The sequence below is a fragment of the Rhinatrema bivittatum genome, chromosome 11 (assembly GCF_901001135.1).
Source record: "Rhinatrema bivittatum chromosome 11, aRhiBiv1.1, whole genome shotgun sequence".
Classification (NCBI taxonomy): domain Eukaryota; kingdom Metazoa; phylum Chordata; class Amphibia; order Gymnophiona; family Rhinatrematidae; genus Rhinatrema; species Rhinatrema bivittatum.
The window spans coordinates 49,852,194-49,872,912 of NC_042625.1; the positions used below are offsets into that span (position 1 = coordinate 49,852,194).

Consider the following 20,719-nt stretch of genomic DNA (forward strand, 5'->3'; position numbering starts at 1 on the left):
GAGTCCTCCTGGGGCATCTTAACCCCCAGAACCTGAAAAGCCAGAAGTAGCAAGGCATCAAGCTCTTCTCTTCTAAAAAGTCAGACTACCTTTGGGGACCGGGACTAGCGGATCATCCCCCTAACCTGCGCCTCCACCAGATCTATTTATTTATTTATGGTATTTCTATACCATCTTTAACAATATATAATTGACCAAAACGGTTTACAATGGTAAAAAATTGAAATCAAATAAAAGAAGTGTCAGTAAAACTTTCTCTGTCTCCATCTGCTGGAGGGGAGGCAAAACCCAGGTGTCTGGACTGATCTGGGTACGTACAGAGAACCAGTATTTGAGCCTGTTTGTCAGCATGTGTGTGTGTGAGTCAGCATCCGAGTCTGTGTGAGTGTGCGTGTCAGTATCCGAATTTGCATGTTAGCATGCAAGTCAGTATCCAAGCTTCTGTGTGTCAGCATGTGAGTGTGTGTGCCAATATCAGAGTCTGTGTGAATGTGCAAGTCAGTATCCAAATCTGTGTGTCAACATGTGAATGTGCAAGCCAGTATCTGAGGCTGTGTGTCTCAGCAAGAGTGCGCAAGCCAGTATTCCAGTCTGTGTGTGTGTATGTTTGTGCTTGTATATGTCAACATGTGAGTGTGCGTCTCAGCATGTGAGTGTGCAATTCAGTATCTGAGTTTGTATTGGTCCGAGTGTGAGAGCCAGGGTGTCTGCTATTTGGCAGAGCCAACATACACAGAGAGGGAGGGGAGAGGCAGGGCTCAAGGACTGTGGAGGAAAGACATCCAGCATTAAACAGAAGGCAGGTCGTGACAGGTTGATTGGGATCGAATTCTGTAACTATTGAACACCAAGACAATACTCAAAAGGTTTATGTGGCTAAGTTTGAGACTTAGCAGGACAGACCCAGAGATCTGAATTTCCTACCCTGCCAAATGTATAAGTATTAGCCAGGTAAATCATTTCCCAGGTAAAAATAAATTGGATTAAAAAGGCCAAGGATTACATTTAGCTTAAGTAAACCTGGTAGCAGGGGAAGACAAGTTAACTTGTCTTCCTACCACCCTACCCTATATCCTCTTACCTTATTCTCTTCAACCCTCCCCACCCCCCCTGCCCCCTCCCCCCCTCACCCCCCACCCCGCAACCATCACTGTATATCAAGTACACATGCCATGTTGCACTGTAAATAAGTTCCATATGCTAAATGTATCAAATGCACATGCCATGTAACAATGTATATTAGTTCTTTTGCATATCTAATCCGAATCGAATGCAAATAGTTGTATCGCTGCCTTTTAACTTTACTCTCTTATACTTGTATATTCACCCAGTTACCCCCTACCCTGTTCTTTGTAATTTCCTTTCCTTCTCAGTTTTTTGTAAACCGACATGATGTGTCCTACGAATGCCGGTATAAAAAAGTTTTTAAATAAATAAATAAATAAAATAAATAACTGGGTAGATTCAGCGAGACTTAACTGGTTGTGGTTCCTTATCCAGCTAACTCGCTGCTCCCCGTGCTGTTCAATATTGACCTCCCAAAAGAGAAGTGATAGTAAAAGAAAGTCCAATTGCTATCATTCATCTCTGCTAGACAATATTTAAATGACCAGAGAGAGTGAAAACAGTATCACTTAATGAGAAGGCCTCTTATTTCTGTAAGTATGTATGAAGACATTTTTCATATTAAGGCACGACAGCTGAAAGCTGCACAGGAGAAATAACAAAATGATCTAATTTGGGCAGATTTGTTCTTTTTTTCTCAATTAGTCCCCAAGTGTAAGTGAATAGAGCTCTTCTCATTCCAGCAGCAAACAGAGGGTCTCTTCCACAGAGTGATTATCACCGGGCCATGAAAAGAAAGTGGGAGGCACTCTTATCATGATAAGGAATGCACTCACATACAAGGTCACACAGCTCCCAGAAAAGGAGCAGCAGCAGCAGTAGCAGTACACAGCCTGGCCAGCCCTGGGGGGAACTGGTTGATGAGGCAAATTTAGCAGTGTTTGATTTACGGCATGTTTACTCTGGGTGCTAGAAGCAAAGTTCATAGTTAGACCCTGTTGATCTCCTTCATCTGCTCGATAGCTGGAAGCCTTCACAGAGTGACACACAGGTAAGGGAAGCATCTATTCTTCCAGAAGGATAAATTTGACAAAATTCTGTGTCTATCCAGTGTTAATAAGCCCGTTCCGTTCCGGGAGAAACTGGAGGATGCATTACAAGATTCTATGAGCAGGGAGGAAAGAGGGCACAAGATCTTTCTCCAGCATGGGCACATAGAAAAGGCTTTGTGCTTCTGAACAAGATCATTTAACTACTTTATTAATCATTTAAAAGCAATTAAAAAAAAAAAAAAAAAAAGGGAAAAAGGCTGAGGCTCTCTCACTGAAAGGTGTCCAGAACGGTTAATGTTGTGCCCTCCGGAGGGGCCTGACCTGCTGAAGCTCTTCAGAGTTCATTACAGATGTATGAAGTTAGTCCAAGAAAAAGCTCTCACCCATAGCTTGTCCTAGCTATTCTTGCACACAATACCTTAACTTAGAAGAGGGAATCAAGCCCGCCAGCGAACATACTTTATTTATTTAAAACATTAATATGCTGCATGGCTTACATTCATAAAATGCAGGGACACACTTTACCAATACAACCGAATAATCCAAAAAAGGTTCATATCTTGAACCAGATAACACTGCCCAGTGACAATGAAAAATTGCCTCTTTGCGTTCACTGCATCAAAGAAAATACCCTTTGAAATAGATGTCTTGAGGTGCTTTCCAAACAACCCATGGCATATGTCTGACTTAGGGATCAAAGTCAGAAAACCAGGGAGAAGCTCTGAAAACAGATCAAACGAAAAAAGTAACAGAAGTGACTGTAAACATGAGCACTGCCTGAAATGAGGAGCACAGCTTAGTGTAAAGGAACGAGAAAAGTGTGTGTGTGTCTGTATGTATATATTTGTGCATGGGGCAGGCGCATGTGTCTGTCAGCATGTGTATCTGTGTCCGTGTGCACGGGGTATGCGCATGTGGATCTGTGTCCGTGTGCAGGGGGTATGCGAATACGTATCTGACAGCATGTGTATCTGTGTCCTTGTACAGCAGGTATGTGTATGCGTCTCTGTATATGTGGGATGTATATGTGTCTCTATTGCCTGTGGTGTATGTGTGTGAGCATGAGTATCTGTGTTCTTTGTGCGAGGCATGGCATGGGTCTCCAGGTGCATGTGGTGTATGTGTTTGAGCATGTATAAATGTGGTCAGCGGGACATGCCATGTATCTCCAGGTGCATGTGGTATATTTGTGTGAGCATGTGTATCTGTAGTTTGCGGGGCATGGCATGTGTCTCTATAGTATGCAGAGCATGGCATGTGTCTCTAGGTGCATGTGGTATGTGTGTGTGGGCATGTGTGTCTGTGTTCTGTGTGTGGGGCATGGCATGTGACTCTAGGTGCATGCGGTGAGTATATGACCATGTATATCTGTGTGCAGGGCATGGCATGTGTCTCTGTCTGTCAGCCTGTGTATCTGTGTGACATGCACATGGGTCTCTGTGTATTCAGTGTGTGTGTGTCTTCTTTGTAGGATCCAACTGAATCTGATTTCAGAAAGGAGAATATTAGGGTCTTCATACTGAATTTGTTAGCTTCTGACAATGCAACTAGCAGCAATTGTATTCTGTGCACAGATCAGCTAAAAACTTGGTATAACCCAGGAAAAGAGGGTGAAAGTAGAAGCAGGGTGAGAACCTGTGTTACATAAACCTGTCAGAGGCTACAGCTCCCCTCTGAATCTAACGCTGAAAAGGAGAGAACGGGGACAGGACAAGAATTCAACTTTAAGGTAAAATGAAGCAAGATGTACTCCAAACTCAGTTAAAATTTGTAACCTATCATTAAAATCATCCATTGTATCTCAAGACTGGAGGGTGGCCAATGTAAACCCAATATTTAAAAAGGGCTCCAGGGGTGATCCGAGAAACTATAGACCAATGAGTCTGACTTCAGTGCTGGGAAAAATAGTGGAAACTATTCTAAAGATCAAAATCACAGAGCATATAGAAAGACATGGTTTAATGGATCAAAGTCAGCATGGCTTTACCCAAGGCAAGTCTTGCCTCACAAATCTGCTTCATTTTTTTAAAGGGGTTATTAAACATGTGGATAAAGGTGAACCGGTAGATATAGCGTATTTGGATTTTCAGAAGGCATTTGACAAAGTCCCTCGTGAGAGGCTTCTAAGAAAACTAAAAAGTCATGGGATAGGTGGCGATGTCCTTTCGTGAATTACAAACTGGCTAAAAGACAGGAAACAGAAATTAGGATTAAATGGACAATTTTCTCAGTGGAAAAGGGTAAACAGTGGAGTGCCTCAGGGATCTGTACTTAGACTGGTGCATTTCAATATATTTATACATGATCTGGAAAGAAATACGAGTGAGGTAATTACATTTGCAAATTATATAAAATTATTCAGATAAATTAAATCACAAGCAGATTGTGATAAATTGCAGGACCACCTTGTGAGACTGGAAGATTGGCATCCAAATGGCAGATGAAATTTAATGTGGATAAGTGCAAGGTGATGCATATAAGGAAAAATAACCCATGCTATAGTTACACAATGTTAGGTTCCATATTAGGAGCTACCACCCAGGAAAAAGATCTAGGTATCATAGTGGATAACACATTGAAATTGTCTGCTCAGTGTGCTGCGGCAGTCAAAAAAGCAAACAGAATGTTAGGAATTATTAGAAAGGGAATGGTGAATAAAACGTAAAATGTCATAATGCCTCTGTATTGCTCCATGGTGAGACCACACCTTGAATACTGTGTACAATTCTGGTTGTCACATCTCAAAAAAGATATAAATTGCGATGGAGAAGGTCCAGAGAAGGGTGACCAAAATGATAAGGGGATGGAACAGCTCCCCTATGAGGAAAGACTAAAGAGGTTAGGACTTTTCAGCTTGGAGAAGAGACGGCTGAGGGGGGATATGATAGAGGTGTTTAAAATCATGAGAGGTCTAGAACGGGTAGATGTGAATCGGTTATTTACTCTTTCGGATATTAGAAGGACTAGGGGGCACTCCATGAAGTTAGCATGGGGCACATTTAAAACTAATCGGAGAAAGTTCTTTTTCACTCAACACACAATTAAGCTCTGGAATTTGTTGCCAGGGGATGTGGTTAGTGCAGTTAGTATAACTGGGTTTAAAAAAGGTTGGATAATGGACTTCTCCTCCAAGAACTTAACTACTATTAATTAAGTTGACTTATGGGCGAATTTTAAATCCCCCGCGCACGTAAAATCCGGGGGTTACACGAGTGGCCAGGCTTTGTGCGCACCACGTGCATTTTAGAAGGGGCCCGGCTGCACGTGGGGGCAGCGAGAGGTGGGGCTGGAGGACCATTTGCCACTGCACCGGAGAAGGGACTGACGGCGTGCGAAAGCTGCTACTGCTCCAACGGAGCAGTAAGCAACAAAATAAAAAAAAAAAAAAAAGTAGGGTAAAGGGTTTAGATGGTGGAAAGGACAGGGGAAGAGGGAGGGAGTATGGGCAGGGGGGTAGGGAAGTTCCCTCCCAGTCCGCTCCTTTATTGCAGCAAACTGGGAGAGAATTGGGAGAGGCCCGTTCTCGTCGCTGCACGTAATTTTCTTAAGTCTACCCCCCTTGCGCACGCCGCCCGCACATACGCACGCGGATTCCAAAATCTGGCATACATGTGTGCACGCCGGCTAGTGCGCGCACTAGGACATATCCCCGCTTCTTTAAAAATCTCTCTTAGGGAATAGCCACTGCTATTACTGGCATCAGTAGCATGGGACATATTTAGTTTTTGGGTTCTTGAACAGGATGCTGGGCTTGATGGACCCTTGGGCTGACCCAGTATGGCATGTTCTTACGTTCTTACCTCTGCCTGTTTCCAGCAGACTCTCCCAGAGGCCGAGCTCCCCGCGAGGCCTATCCCCTCCCCCCCCCCGCTGACGTCATCCACGGGCTCGGGGTGAAAAAGCGACGCTGAACCGGTCGGAGGCTTTCAACTGCCCAGGGAATCGATATTTATCTATTTATTTATTTTAAGTTTTTCTATACCGGCATTCGCGATAAATATCGCATCATGCCGGTTTACATTTAACAAGTGGATAGGGAACAAAAAGGTAAAAAATAACATTGATCCTAATAATAGTAATAAATAATGATAATAGTAATGATAAAACATTAACACATTAAACAAGAGAAAGGCTAAGGAATGCAGTTACAATAAAACAAGGGAGTAATACAACTTGGAGCATAGAAAAAGAAGCAGGGGATTAAATAGAGAGAGTATATATGTCTCCATTAAATAGAGAGAGTATATATGTCTCCATTTGACACCCTGAGGCTTTAAACCAACTTTACCTGCCTGCCTGTTTCCAGCTGACTCTCCCCAGAGTCCGAGTTCCCCATGAGGTCTAGCCCCTCCCCCTGCCGTCATCCACGGGCGCGGGGTGAAAAAGTGACGCTGAACCGATCGGCGCCGCGCACCGGCGGGGCACATCTAAGAGGAGCTCCCCCTTAGTGCCTCTCCCGGATGCCACAGTGTACACTAGTCTTCTGTGCCATTAAATTCAGAACCAAATTAAAAACCTGGCCCTTCAAACAGGCTTATTACCCTGATTAGATGCCTGCACTCCTTATCCCTTTGCTGCAACACTACTCTACAAATAATGTTACTCTTATTACAGTTGTTACACTGCTTCTTCTGTTGACTTGTTATTTTTCACAGTCCTTCGCACCTGATGGCTAGCTCTTGCTACCTTTGTTCTACTTTTAGTCCCATCCCCGTGACCTGTTTAATGTAATTTTCAACTTCAGTTCAGATGTAAACCCGTATGAGGTATCTACTAATACCGGTATAGAAAAAGTTTAAATAAATAAATAAATAAATAAATAAAAGTTCTCTTCAGTCTTTCTTACACAATCTGCGAGTACTGAATATTTTAATATGGAGGTTTATCCTATCCAAAGCATTACCAGTAACTGCCGCAACAAACCTGCAAGAAGCATAAGACCCCCCCCCCCCCTTCAATCAAGCACGGACTTTAATTCCTGTTCGCAAGATCTCTAACGCCAAATACATGGCGTTAACTGTTCTATCTCAGTCCTTAGTTAATGCTCAATTTCTTACAGAAAAGGTCCCAGTTTTATTAGATCACCTTAATGATTACAAATCTGACATCTGTGGTATCACCGAGACCTGGCTCAAATCTTCTGACTCTGTCCTGATTAATCAGTTACCGCACTCTCTCTATGACATTTTTTCCATTCCCAAGTCAATTAAAAAGGGTGGAGGTATTCTGTTATTAGCGCATAAGAAATTACAATTAATCCTCTAGGATCTTAGTATAATATCCCACTATGAAATAGCCTTTTTTAGATCCAGCTCTCTACAAGTCTGCTTAGTTTATACCCCCCAGATCTATTAAAACACAATATTTCACCTTTAATAGAACTGTTTACTGCCATAATTAACCCTAACATCCCTACTGTGATCCTTGGAGATTTTAATTTACACACAGATGTGTTCCCATTATCATCTAGCTGTGATACGTTCTTATCCACTCTGGAGGCATTAGGCTTCAGACAAATCATTAATGCCCCTACCCACAAAGCTGGTCACCCCTTAGACCTTATGTTTGTTAATTCATTCTTTGACACTAACGAACCCCCTAGTAGTCTACCTGTCCCCTGGCCAGACCATTATTTAATCCAATCTACCTTAACTTTAAGGTCCTCCAACCAATCACCCCCCTCCCCGCCTAAAATAGAAATCGAATTTAAAAAACCTTGTAAGATGGACGATCTTATAGCCAGCCTACCTGAAGCACTTGCTAACCTCGACACAACCAGTTCCAATGGCGCAATTAATTCTTGGGGAAAGATTATGCTGGAACTAGCCAATACCCTCTGTCCTACCATTAAGAAATAGATCTTTCCATTCTCAAAACATAGAGCTCCCTGGTTTCACCACAATTAAAATCTTTATAACAGGGTCTGCGCAGTCTCGAAAGGAAATGGCGCAAACATCCTAACCCTTCCTCACTTGTACTCTATAGATCGGCCCTCAATAAGTATAGATCCATAATTAACTCTGCAAGCGAGACTTTTATTCCGAGAAAATACATAAATTTCAATTCAACCCTAAAATTTTGTTTGCATACTTTTCTGAATTGACCAAATCCAATTCACATTCATCTCCCCCCTGGAAATCTAAAGAGCAAAGCTAATGAATTTGCCATCTTTTTAAAAGAGAAAATCCATAAGCTAATAGACAATTTAACCAGCTCCCCAGTGCAACTATTTTCTCTGCCTCCTAACCCGAATTTGAGATGGTCTTCGACAATGGTTCATCATTAGAAATTGCTAATTCACTAAAGAAGATGAATCCCGCTTCTCACCCACTCAATCCAATAATCGATAAAAAACTCTGCAGTCCATCCCGGACATCTTAGCAAGTTCCTTAGCTGATATTATCAACATATCTTTGAACGAAGGCAATTTCCCAGATTTGTTAAAGTGCACAGTAGTTAAGCCCATTTTAAAGAAAGCGCACGTAGATCCAGCTAATCTAGCTTTCATCCCATTTCCATACTTCCTTTTCTAGCAATATTACTAAAAAAGGTGGTTAATCAGCAATTAATGGATTACTTGGACTGTAACCACTTACTTTTCCCTTCTCAGTTCAGCTTCCGCAAATTTTTTAACACCGAAACACTACTCATCTCACTCTCTGACACTGGGCTAAGAGGCCTAGACAATAGAAACTCGTACTTGCTGATTCTATTAGATATATCGTCAGCATTCGATACCATTAATCATGATTTGATGATAAACAGACTTCAAGAAATTGGCATAGCAGATTCTACGTTCTCATGGTTTAAATTTTATCTTACGAATAGATCTTTTAAAGTCAAATTAGGCTCGGCCGAATTGGATTCAATTAGCCTCAGTTTTGGGGTTCCCCAGGGCTCGTCCTTGTCTCTCACCTTTTTTAATATCTACATGGCTCCACTTCGTAAATTTTTGGCCAGATTAGGACTTGTTCACTTTGTATATGCCGACGGATGTGCAAATTCTACTCCCCATAGAAGGGTCTACAGAGAATACCTTGAAACTTTGGAACATATATTTTAAATCCATACAACAGTTACTCACTCAGATGTTTCTTTCCTTAAATCACTCCACAACAGAAATTTTACTGATTTGTAACAGTCACCAAAAAGATAACATCAGAAATAAAATCGGCACCCATTCCTCACACCATTCTTCAGGAAGTAAGAGACTTAGGCCTTATTTTAGATAGTGAATTTAATTTTAAGAAATCAATAAAAGTCATAGTGAAAGTAGGATTCTACAAATTACAGATTTTAAAAAAACTAAAACCCCTGTTGCAAGACAAAGAGTTTAGAACAGTCCTGCAGGCACTACTACTTTCCAAACTAGATTATTGTAATGCTCTGCTACTAGGCCTCCCTGCATCATCAATTCGCCCTCTACAACTTCTGCAAAATGCCACTGCTCGGCTTTTAACCAGCTGCAAAAAATATGACCACATTACCCCCATTTTGAAAGACCTCCACTGGCTTCCCATTTATCATAGAATTCAGTTTAAATGTCTGACCTTAATACACAAAACCATATATGGTGAAAAAAATCGAATGGCTGAATGCGGCCCTGCATATTCACACTCCACAGAGAAATTTACGGTCCTCAGGTAAAGCTCTATTATCCATTCCATCTTCAAAATCAGCTCATTTAAACACTGTTTGAGACAAGGCCCTATCACTGGCAGGTCCTACAGTATGGAATACATTACCGTTAACAATATCCAAAACGAAAGGTATCACCAGTATATATTTTATCATTTAACACTATATGCAAAAGCCCAAATATATGTAGGCCCCTTACTTACAGAGTCTGTATTGTGTAACAGACACTATTTTTGTATAGGGTCACCTTGCTTTAATTTAAATCAACAATAGTCCATTTTTTGTTCAAAAATTTTTCATTATAATAAAAACTAATGTCACACACTCTGAGAAAGAGGACACAGATACTGGAAGATCACATTCATTTTCAACCTTACAAGAGAAGTTCATTGGGCCAAAATTCAGTACACTTGATAGAAGATGTAATGATGCTGAATTGTAGGGATGTGCTATCGTTCAGGACGAATTAGGCAATTTCAACAAAATTGCTTAATTCGTCCTGGTTCGGGGACCCTGAAACCCAAACAGATTTTTTCCCGAAATTTTGGGAAAAATTTGTTTTCAGGTTAGTGCACGCTAATGTAAAAATGTTAGCTCGCACCAACCCAAAATTTGGATCCCCCCGAATTTCAAAGGCCCAAACCGCGGGATATCCATTATTTCCTGTGGCGGGCCAAAAACAAAGCCTGAATCAAAAAATTCTCAATAAGAAAGTCCAAAGGTCATCTGCATAATTTTAAAAAGCTAGGCAGTTTCACCGTTCTAGTAAATCTATTAAAATTATTTGATAGCCTCATTCAACTAATTCTATATGGCTATGAGAGTGAAGCCTGGAATGTATACAGGAAGAGACAAAATGTCAATATAAATCCTGCACCTCCAGTTCTGTAACTCTGTGCATCCACTGAAATTTCCCCCAACAATGGAGCTTGGATGTTTCCCTTACAGCTCATCATACAAAACAATTTTCAAATTCTGGTGTCACCTCACAATAATAGCAGCAAACACCTTCTTCAGCCAAACACATTGTGAACTAACACAAAACCCCACATAAAAAGACACTCAAAATCTATACAGCAAACTTATCATAACATAACAGTAGTAACACCAAGGACTCAAACAAGAACCCTACCTGTGAAAAAGCAAGGGTAAATATTACACTGGGTTCCAAAAATACCAATACACCACCTACTGAGGAAACAAAACAAACCAGATTGCTATAGATCCCTACACGCTAGCAGAATCTCTCACTTTGGTCACACACACAGAGCAGAGACAGACCCTCACCAAACACAAAATAAAGGATCATAAATTAGAACAAGCAATATTCAGACACAAACTGAAATGGAAACCCCAAGAAGCCAGATTCTGTGTGTAACAATAGAAAAACAGAACCACCATTCCTCATAAAACAAATACAATCAAGAAAAAAAAGCATCAATTATAATAGTAAACCAAATTAATAAAAGAATATTTTAAAATTACAGACAAATAGAATAACTTCTATTAATTAAAATCATATACATTATTTTTAATTTCCCAAGCACCAATAAAATATTTCAAAACACACATATCAAATTACACCCAATAATTAAAACTAATAAGAATTTTAAAAAGCTCCTGCCGTCCATACCTGGGAACTCTTGATTTCCAGTCACCCTGAGATTGTGAAGATTAGGGGGCTAGGAGGGTACACAAACCTTATCCACGCTCTCTCACACATACTTGCATGTCCATTCTCTCTCTCACATACACACCCACACATGCTCTTATACACACCCACAACTTCTCTCCCTCACAGACAGACACAATCTAATGCACAGACTTTAAGACCCCCTTCTCTCCCCCACCCCCTGGATTCTCTCATACACACACTATCACTTACTGGCTCCCTCACACAGACCCCCAGGCAGGCTCCCATTCGTTCTCACACAGACCCCCAGGCAGGCACCAATTTATTCTCACTCTCTCACACACACCACAGGCAGGCACCCTTTTGCACACAGACACACCCCCAGGCAGGCACCCATGCATTCACTCCCCCCCCCCCACCAAGGCACATGCACACACTGAAGGCATACCCCCCCCTTTCTTTTGCCAACAGCCTCGGAGCCTCTCTCATTCCTCTGCTGCCACCGTCACTGCTGCTGCATGGCTATTGGGGAGGCGACAATCACTGCTACTGGCACTGAAACCCGATCTACTGCCTCCTCTATGTAGGCTCTGCGGTATAACAAATTTGCGGGGTTTCCAGTTCCTCCATAATGATCTCATACATTGCAAGATCAGCATAGAGAAAGTGTTACTCTTGCACATTCCCAAAGTTAACATAAGCCAATCACTAAAAATTCAAATGTTTTTTTTTTACTTTTGCTGTCTGATCTTAGTTTTCGGTTGGTCACAGGCTTTTTCTTTCCACCTTCCCTTTCTTGGTCTTTTGCCAATTCCTTTTACAAGGTTGCTTTTTTTTCTGTTTCTTCTCTCTCCACCTGTCTCTACCCTCAAACACACACTCAGACTCTCATTCTCACACGCTGTCTCTCTCTCACACACATACACACAACTCTCACTCTCACACACACAGGCTTCTCTCACGTTCACATGCTGTTTCTCATTCACCCACAAAGGCTCTTGCATGCTCTCTCCCTGAACATACAGGCTCTCAACTCCCTTTCGCCTCTGGGTCTCCTCTTCGCGGGTCGCTGCAGGCTGGGCTTTGCGGTGTCCCTGCTACCGGGCCTCCTCTTCTCGGGCCGCTGTGAGGTGGGATCCGCAGCAGCCCTGCCACAAACGCTGCTCCTCTTCTGCACGCGGCCGATGCTCTTCCTCCTTCCTGCCGCGCGGCTCTGGCAACGTTTTTCTTCCAGGGCCGTGCAGGCAGGAAGGAGGAGGAACTCTTGGAGGTTTGGTGGTTACTTTTTCTTTGGGCCGTGGGGGACACCGCCAATCATCCTGCTGTCTGCGGCCGCCAGTGGGATGGGATCCACCAGCAGCTGTATGGGCCTCCTTAAGTCGGCCATTAGCGCCCTCCTTTGTACTCTACTGCATGCCACTAAAACCTGGAACAGGAAAGGGTCCAAGAAAGTACTGCTCACACCTGAGACATTAAACTTTGGTCCAGCTGCAGCAGATGTTCCTTGGCTGTCTCCTGTCTACGAATGACAAGGTTAATTTCTGAGAACTATTAACACTAAAGTATAAGACAATAATGTGGTCTGGGTTATTAAATATACTCTAGACTAAATTTCTTCCCAGTGAACAAAATCCCCAAAACACTGGCACCAACCATTTTGTTTTTATTGCAAATATTCAATTTTTAGCAAGCATGACCAATAGTAATGCAGTAATAATAAAAAAAAAAAAATGGTTGGTGCCAGTGTATTTGATAGTATTTGGGGGATTAAATATATTCCAACAGTTTAAATTACCACAAGTATTTGCTCCAGAATGCATAAAAACTATGTTGTGCTCTTCCACATAGTACTTAATTTTCCATGTCTTCCAGCTGTAGTCTCTTACAGAATGAAGCTGCTGCTACACCTTGCTGCTGTTTCTCTGCTGATACCTTCAGCACTCTGTGGGGTCAAAAATGTCCTAGAGCATTTTACTCGTGAACAGGACACTTTGTTGCCACGTGGGAGCCACAGCAACAGCACCCAAACCGTAGATGCCCTCCCACCAGACTTCCACAAGGAGAACACAGTGACCAAGGACTTGATTCCAGAAGAGGAAGATGAGGAGGATTATCTGGACTTGGATAAGATTTTAGGGGAAGACGATGATTACATTGACATCATAGACATTGTTCCACAGACCCTAGACTCGGACACCAAGAGAGGAAACATCCTTGAGCTTTTCCATGGAAAAACTAGGATCCAACGCCTTAACATCTTCAACACTGATTTTGGTTTTAATGTGTACCGGAGTTTGAAGGACACCATCAATGCCTCAGAAAACATTCTGCTGGCTCCAGTGACTATTTCCACTGTATTAGCAATCATGTCTCTGGGGGTGAAAGAGCAAACTTTGCAGCAGGTGATGTCAGTTTCGGGCTTTGAAGATTTTGTCAATGCTAGCTCCCAATATGACATCATGACTGTCCACCACCTCTTCCACAAGCTTAACCACCGCCTCTTCCAGCGCAATTTTGGCTACACTTTGCGGTCTGTTAATGATGTGTACATTCAGAAGCAGTTCTCCACCCGAGAAGACTTCAGAAACAGCATGAAAAAATTTTACTTTGCCGAGGTGCAGTCCGTGGACTTCTCAGATCCTGCCTTCCTCACCAGGGCTAACAACCGCATCCTGAAGCTCACGAAAGGCCTGATTAAGGATGCGCTGGTGCACGTGAACCCCGACCTACTGATGTTGATTCTAAATTGTATTTATTTCAAAGGTAAAAACTTACATATCTCTCAACATAAGGCAGCACCAGGGTTTACTGGCCTAATCTCTTTTCTTAATTAACAGAAAGCAGTTGCGTGAAAGTATTAGATGCTAGAGCAGGGGTGGTCACAGCTTTGGTGGTCATGGTAGCGCCCCTGAACACTCATGAGATCTGTAAACACTGGGTCTCAGAAGCACCTTCCTTTGCGCTTTTGGTTAGCTGGAAAACCATAGCTGTTTGTGGCTCCCAGGCACAGGAGTTCTATCATAAGGAGGTAGTAAAAGCATTCTGAAATGGAAGAGAGCATTGCAGGATCAAAAAAATAAGTGGCTCTACCTGCCCAATTCATCTCAGGAAGCATTTCTCATCTTACCTATGAACATTACATGCCTTCAGACCGCTTTTCAATCTTTTACAAAATTTATATATTTACTACAATAAAACTCAATTGCACACAATAGTGGAATGGCCCAATATGTTCCCACTATACAAAGAATAAGAAAAAAATTTTTATTTAGAAACTATAGCAAAAAACTTGACAATCCAGAGGTTAGAATTAAGCTTTGTCAAGTTCATCACCCAGACTTTATCCATGAAGGAGGGAAGATGCCACACCAAGCACAACATAGCACAAGATGACATTTCAAAAGGAATGAAAAATTCAATATACAGACAGTGAGATTTACAAAACCATTCACTCAGCTTAATCACTGTTTGCTTGGCTGAAAATATCCTTCCTCTGCCTGCCTAAAATGATGCATGTGAGCTTTCATGGGGTGTGTGCTTTCCATCAGAGCTTTCATGGCGAGTGCACGTTCCGTCATGCCGTGTACGTTTTCAGTCGGTACGCGTGAGCTTTCATGGCGAGTGCACTTTCCGTCATGCCATGTACGTTTTCCGTCGGTACGCGTGAGCTTTCATGGCGAGTGCACTTTCCGTCGTGCCGTGTACGTTTTCCGTCGGTACGCATGAGCTTTCATGGCACGTGCACTTTCCGTCATGCCGTGTACGTTTTCCGTCGGTACGCATGAGCTTTCATGGCACGTGCACTTTCCGTCTGACCTTTCATGGCACGTGCACTTTCCGTCTGACCTTTCATGGTGCGTGCACTTTCCGTCATGCCGTATACGTTTTTCGTCGGTACGCGTGACCTTTCATGGCGCGTGCACTTTCCGTCATGCCGTGTACGTTTTCCGTCGGTACGCGTGACCTTTCATGGCGCGTGCACTTTCCGTCATGCCGTGTACGTTTTCCGTCGGTACGCGTGAGCTTTCATGGCGAGTGCACTTTCCGTCGTGCCGTGTACGTTTTCCGTCGGTACGCATGAGCTTTCATGGCACGTGCACTTTCCGTCTGACCTTTCATGGCACGTGCACTTTCCGTCTGACCTTTCATGGTGCGTGCACTTTCCGTCATGCCGTATACGTTTTTCGTCGGTACGCGTGACCTTTCATGGCGCGTGCACTTTCCGTCATGCCGTGTACGTTTTCCGTCGGTACGCGTGACCTTTCATGGCGCGTGCACTTTCCGTCATGCCGTGTACGTTTTCCGTCGGTACGCGTGAGCTTTCATGGCGAGTGCACTTTCCGTCGTGCCGTGTACGTTTTCCGTCGGTACGCATGAGCTTTCATGGCACGTGCACTTTCCGTCTGACCTTTCATGGCACGTGCACTTTCCGTCTGACCTTTCATGGTGCGTGCACTTTCCGTCATGCCGTATACGTTTTTCGTCGGTACGCGTGACCTTTCATGGCGCGTGCACTTTCCGTCATGCCGTGTACGTTTTCCGTCGGTACGCGTGACCTTTCATGGCGCGTGCACTTTCCGTCATGCCGTGTACGTTTTCCGTCGGTACGCATGAGCTTTCATGGCGTGTGTGCTTTCCGTCAGTATGCATGAGCTTTCATGGCACGTGCACTTTCCGTCTGAGCTTCCATGGTGTGTATGCTTTCAATCATGTCGTGTATGCTTTCCATCAGTATACGCCAGCGCTTTCTGTCATTTCGCATGAGTTTTCGTAGAATGCGTACTTTTCATCTGGATAAGAAGAGGAACTCCCCCCAAGGGCATGTTCAGCTCAGGCACTGTAAGACAGCGCATGCACTTGATATTTTTAAATATGTGTGTGTTATTTTAGCCCCCTTGACCACCCAAACAAATTGCAGATGAAAAGTACCAAGCTGCTTTTGTCCCACTTACTTTGTGGCTACTAATTTTCAAAGGGGAACAATGTGCACTTTTCCCTGTAAATATTGATTGCGATATATGCAGGTTAGAAGTGCCTTCAAGTAAAACTGCCCCATGAACATACATAGACATCCAAAGGGTTAAAAGAACAAGATGGTTTGTAATGATTTCCAGAGCACCTCAAGAAAAGAGAAGGCTCTAATCTGATGGTTCAAAGAATCCTTATATATAAGAACAATTTTCAAAGAGATACAGCTGGGTAACTAAGGAGTTCCTCCAGCTAGATGCCCCCGGGGTGATAACTGCAGCTGAATCTAGCCACCTAGTTTCACCACAGCAAAAATGGGCAGTTCCATAGGAGGAGAGAGGTCAGGGAGGAAAAATATTTTCCAATTTAGGTGCTGAATTTCAAGCACATAGTTGACCAGCAAAAATTTACAAGCAAGGTCTGCAGGCGCTTTGCAACCCAGTCCTCTGGGCACATCTAACCAGTCAGGTTTTCTGGATGTCCACAATGAATATGCAAGAGGTAGACTGGCATGCAATGGAAGCAGTGCATGCAAATCTATTTCATGCATATTCACTGTGGATATCCTGAAAACCCTACTGGCTAGGTGTGCCACAAAAATGGGGCAGAAAATCACTGTTTTATAGGAAATTTTGAAAGGGAAATGATCTATGCAGTTTCCCTTTGAAATTCAGACACAAAAGCATCCACATGGCTTGCACCTCCACAGGTTGCTTAAAACTGCCCCCTAATCTTTAGGGCCATCACTGTGCGGAAGCAATAAAGCCTAAGCACAGCTCGCAAAACCAGCAGAAACTACAAAGAATTCTTACAAGACAGAGGTTGTGGTGTTACCAGGTACTGATGGCTACAGTGTCTGACCAAAGGATGTCACAGTTTTAATAGACTAATTTTGTACCTACCTAAAAATTATCCTTGTGTCACTGAATGCACAGGGACTTGGGAAAACAAATTTCCAGTGGAAAAGACGCAAAACCTGAACTTTCGTCTGAATGAAAAAGAGACCGTGAAGGTGCCCATGATGAAGACGAAAGGGAACTTCCTAGTTGCTGCAGATCCTGAGCTGGACTGTGACGTGCTCCAGCTGCCCTACGTCGGAAACGTCAGCATGCTGATCGTACTGCCTCACAAACTGTCTGGTATGAAGCAGCTCGAGAAGCAGCTGACTTCCCAGGTGGTGAACAAGTGGCAAAGCATCATGACGAACAGGTACATCTGAGGAGCAGTTCCACAAGTGTATGGAACGTGACATCTTAAAACACACGGGATTGGGTAGGATGGATTAAAGAAAGACTTGGATGCAAATAGTGGGTTATAAGACATCTCAGAAGGGAAGGAGGAATTGGATGGTCTTTCTGCAGGCCAGCTAGAGATTACTGGGAGGGGAGAGGACATGTAGATCACAAAATAAAATTTGATTAATGACAGAAATGATCAGTGGTAAAATGAAATACAGACATTATTTATTGCTGCTTCTAAAACATTTCTTTCTCTGATAAGAACAAGAGAAGTTTTTCTGCCTCGATTTAATATGAAGAAGAGCTATGACCTGACACAAGTTCTGAGCTCCATGGGAATAAAGGGCTTGTTCACCACCGGCAACTTTTCTGGGATATCAGATGAAGCCATCAACATTGGTCTGGTAAGTGTTCTTCTCCCTATTACTGCCCTAAGGCACTCTTTCCAGAGACCTGGGGAGCAGTAACGAGGCATCTCAGTCCTGTCATGCTGACTCAATATCACCATAAGATTTTGGTCTAGTTTTGATTCTCCAAATCCTTTTTCAATACAAACTGTTCTTGTCATCCTATATCTGTTGCATTTGAAAGCAGACTTGGTTTAGTCTTGTTGTTCTTCATGTGCATGATTTTTGAGCAAGGGGGCTACCTTTCTGTTTTTGAATCTTAGCTTTATGAATTTCCTTCATCTCCCCAATTTTGCAGTTTTTGTTGAAATAATAAAAGTTCTCCAATCTCTTTTAGGCCTGACAGGTTCCTCCTACTTCTTTGAGATTCTAGCTCAAATGAACCTGGTTTCTGCTGGAGCCACAGTACCAATAGCCTTCACTGTCCCCATTTTTAAGACCCACCGTCCACCATCACCCTTGCAGTTCAGTTACCCCTCCGGCCAGGGGTCATGGACCATGGATCCTGCTGTAACCAGACACGTGTGTCCCCACAGTCTGGCTAGTGGCTGTTCTCCAGTCTCTCTAAGAGATTAATGATGCTGAAGTACTATTAAAAAGTGTTGTTGTGCCAAGCAATCAATGCACTTTCATTTTGTTCTTTCTATTTTTGCAGTTCAAACACCAAGGCACAATCACTGTAAATGAGGAAGGCACCGAGGCTGCAGCTGTGACTGTGGTGGGGTTCATGCCTCTCTCCACCCAGACCCGCTTCATCGTTGACCGCCCTTTTCTATTTGTCATCTTCGAGCATCGCACCAGCTGCTTATTATTAATGGGGAGAGTTGCCAATCCTTCCAAGTTTTAAGATGATAGAGCTCTCTTATGCCCAGTTTCTATCATCACGCTGCACTTCACCAGTGCTTCAAAGGATATCCGTGCACCAAACTCTGCAATCTCTAGAGGAATTCCCAGCGTGCAGGTCCAGATCACTGGAGCACTGCCAAGTCACTTCTCTTCGCTATGTAAGTGCTCCTGCTTGCGCCCACTCTCTTAGTTAGATGCTTGTTAGACCTCGTGTAATTGCTCCTCCTCCTCAGATTTCCTGTAGCTTCTTAATGAGAGGCCAGTGGGAGCATCTCAAAGAGTGAAAGAAGGGCAGAAATCTCTCCTTCTGTCAATTAACATCCTTCACCTACCTTTGCACAATATATTCTGAAGAGCTCGCATCCAACACATGCCATTCCCCTAGATAGGATAACTGCTCATGGGACTGGTTTCAGTTGCTATTGTAGCCAACCAGTTTTATAATTGCTTATTCAGCCAGCTGAAGAATGCCCATGCTTTTCCCTCAGCTGCCATGTCTAAAGACAAGTCACAGGCACTGTACCACATTTAAGAATTCAGCAAGAAGGCTCAATAAAGCTTATGAAAAAGAGTATAATATATCCACACTCTTCCCATCCTTCTCAGTCACTGCATTTAGAATGGTCAAGCCAGTCCAACACCTTCCCTAGTCTTTAACAGCCACATCAGTAACACTCAGCAAGTTCTTCTGCCTCCAGATTTAACACAGTCAGTATTCAAGCTTTAGCATGAATATACAAAGCAGGAGGAACAGAATTTGCATCAGTAAAACTGTTTTACTGCCAGGTCTTAGATGCCTTTAATAAATGCCATAAAAAAGGACATTGGAAGTTGGTTCTTTTTATATCCTGTGCAAATGTTATCCTGGGGTCTTTCTAACAAGAAGTTATCTGCCAGCTCATGGAATTGCCTGCTGCCTTTGTGATTGGAAAGAAGGGGCTTCAAGAAATTCTCTAACTCATATTGAAAAGAAAGCATTGTTTTAATCCTCACTAAAACTAATATTCTGCCTGACTGACGTGCATGTCCAGTGTCTGACCACAAGAAGCAACCTGGGCAGTGATATAAACACAGAGAGGTTCGAGTTTATTTGGGGGTTAAAATGTTAAAACTCATCTGTGTTAGCATATGATGTGGAAATGCAATGATGCATGGTACCGATTATTTTCTTCCGTCAATAAACAAGTTTAAAATTTAAATATAAAACACAGAAAGTAACATTTTCAATAGGTGCTCCAGTGCAAAGCAGTGACACTTTGCAGGCACACAAACCACTCAACTGCAAAGCAAGCACACATTCTGCAGGCTACGCAAATTGCTCAACTGCAAAACACGCACGCGCACACACACACACACATACATACACGCACACTGCAGCCCACAGAAACCATTTAACTGCAAATACATACACACCGTTCCACTGCGAAGCGCACACACACACACTGCTCAATTGCAAAGTACACACACACATTCTGCAGGCCACACAAACCACTCAACTGCAAAGCAGACACACACTGCAGTCTAAACAAACACTCTGCAGGCCATGCACAGTGTTCACCTGCAAAGTACACACACACACTCTCTCTCTCTCTTCAGGCCCTACAAACCACTCAAAAGCAAAGGAAACACACACACTCTGCAGGCCCAGCAAACTTTCTGAAGGCCATACACATCGCTCACCTGCAAAGCACACACATACTCTACAGGCCACATAAACACTTTGTAGGAACACAAACCACTCAATTGCAAAGCGCGCCCACACACACATACATACACACTGCAGCTCACAAGAACCTGGCCAACTTTCAAACACAAGGTACCCACACAGATTGCCTTTGGAAATCGGCTTGTTAAACGGCTAAACGTAAGCAC

At 43.1% G+C, this 20,719-nt stretch overlaps 2 protein-coding genes across 5 annotated transcripts in view; one reads left to right on the top strand and one right to left on the bottom strand.

The window, feature by feature from the left end:
• PI4KA (phosphatidylinositol 4-kinase alpha) overlaps positions 1–20,719 on the bottom strand; it is a 171,623-nt gene that overhangs the window by 101,989 nt on the left and 48,915 nt on the right. The gene's annotated exons all lie outside the window — the stretch shown is intronic.
• On the top strand, positions 1,942–19,669 carry SERPIND1 (serpin family D member 1). 2 transcript variants are annotated; one of them, XM_029619785.1, is made up of 6 exons: positions 1,942–2,116; positions 3,692–3,846; positions 13,261–14,151; positions 17,292–17,565; positions 17,857–17,998; positions 18,657–19,669. In XM_029619785.1, the coding sequence occupies exons 3-6, from the start codon at positions 13,278–13,280 to the stop codon at positions 18,846–18,848; spliced, it is 1,482 nt and encodes a 493-aa protein (XP_029475645.1). In that variant the 5' UTR covers positions 1,942–2,116; positions 3,692–3,846; positions 13,261–13,277; the 3' UTR covers positions 18,849–19,669. The 2 variants fall into 2 exon arrangements, with proteins under 2 accessions (XP_029475645.1, XP_029475644.1); XM_029619784.1 differs by lacking the exon at positions 3,692–3,846.

Coding starts and splice junctions, on each gene's coding strand:
- SERPIND1 (XM_029619785.1), top strand. CDS start 13,278: ATGAAGCTGCTGCTACACCTTGCTGCTGTTTCTCTGCTGATACCTTCA. Junction 14,152..17,291: donor AAATTGTATTTATTTCAAAG/GTAAAAACTTAC, acceptor CTGAATGCACAG/GGACTTGGGAAAACAAATTT. Junction 17,999..18,656: donor AAGCCATCAACATTGGTCTG/GTAAGTGTTCTT, acceptor CTATTTTTGCAG/TTCAAACACCAAGGCACAAT.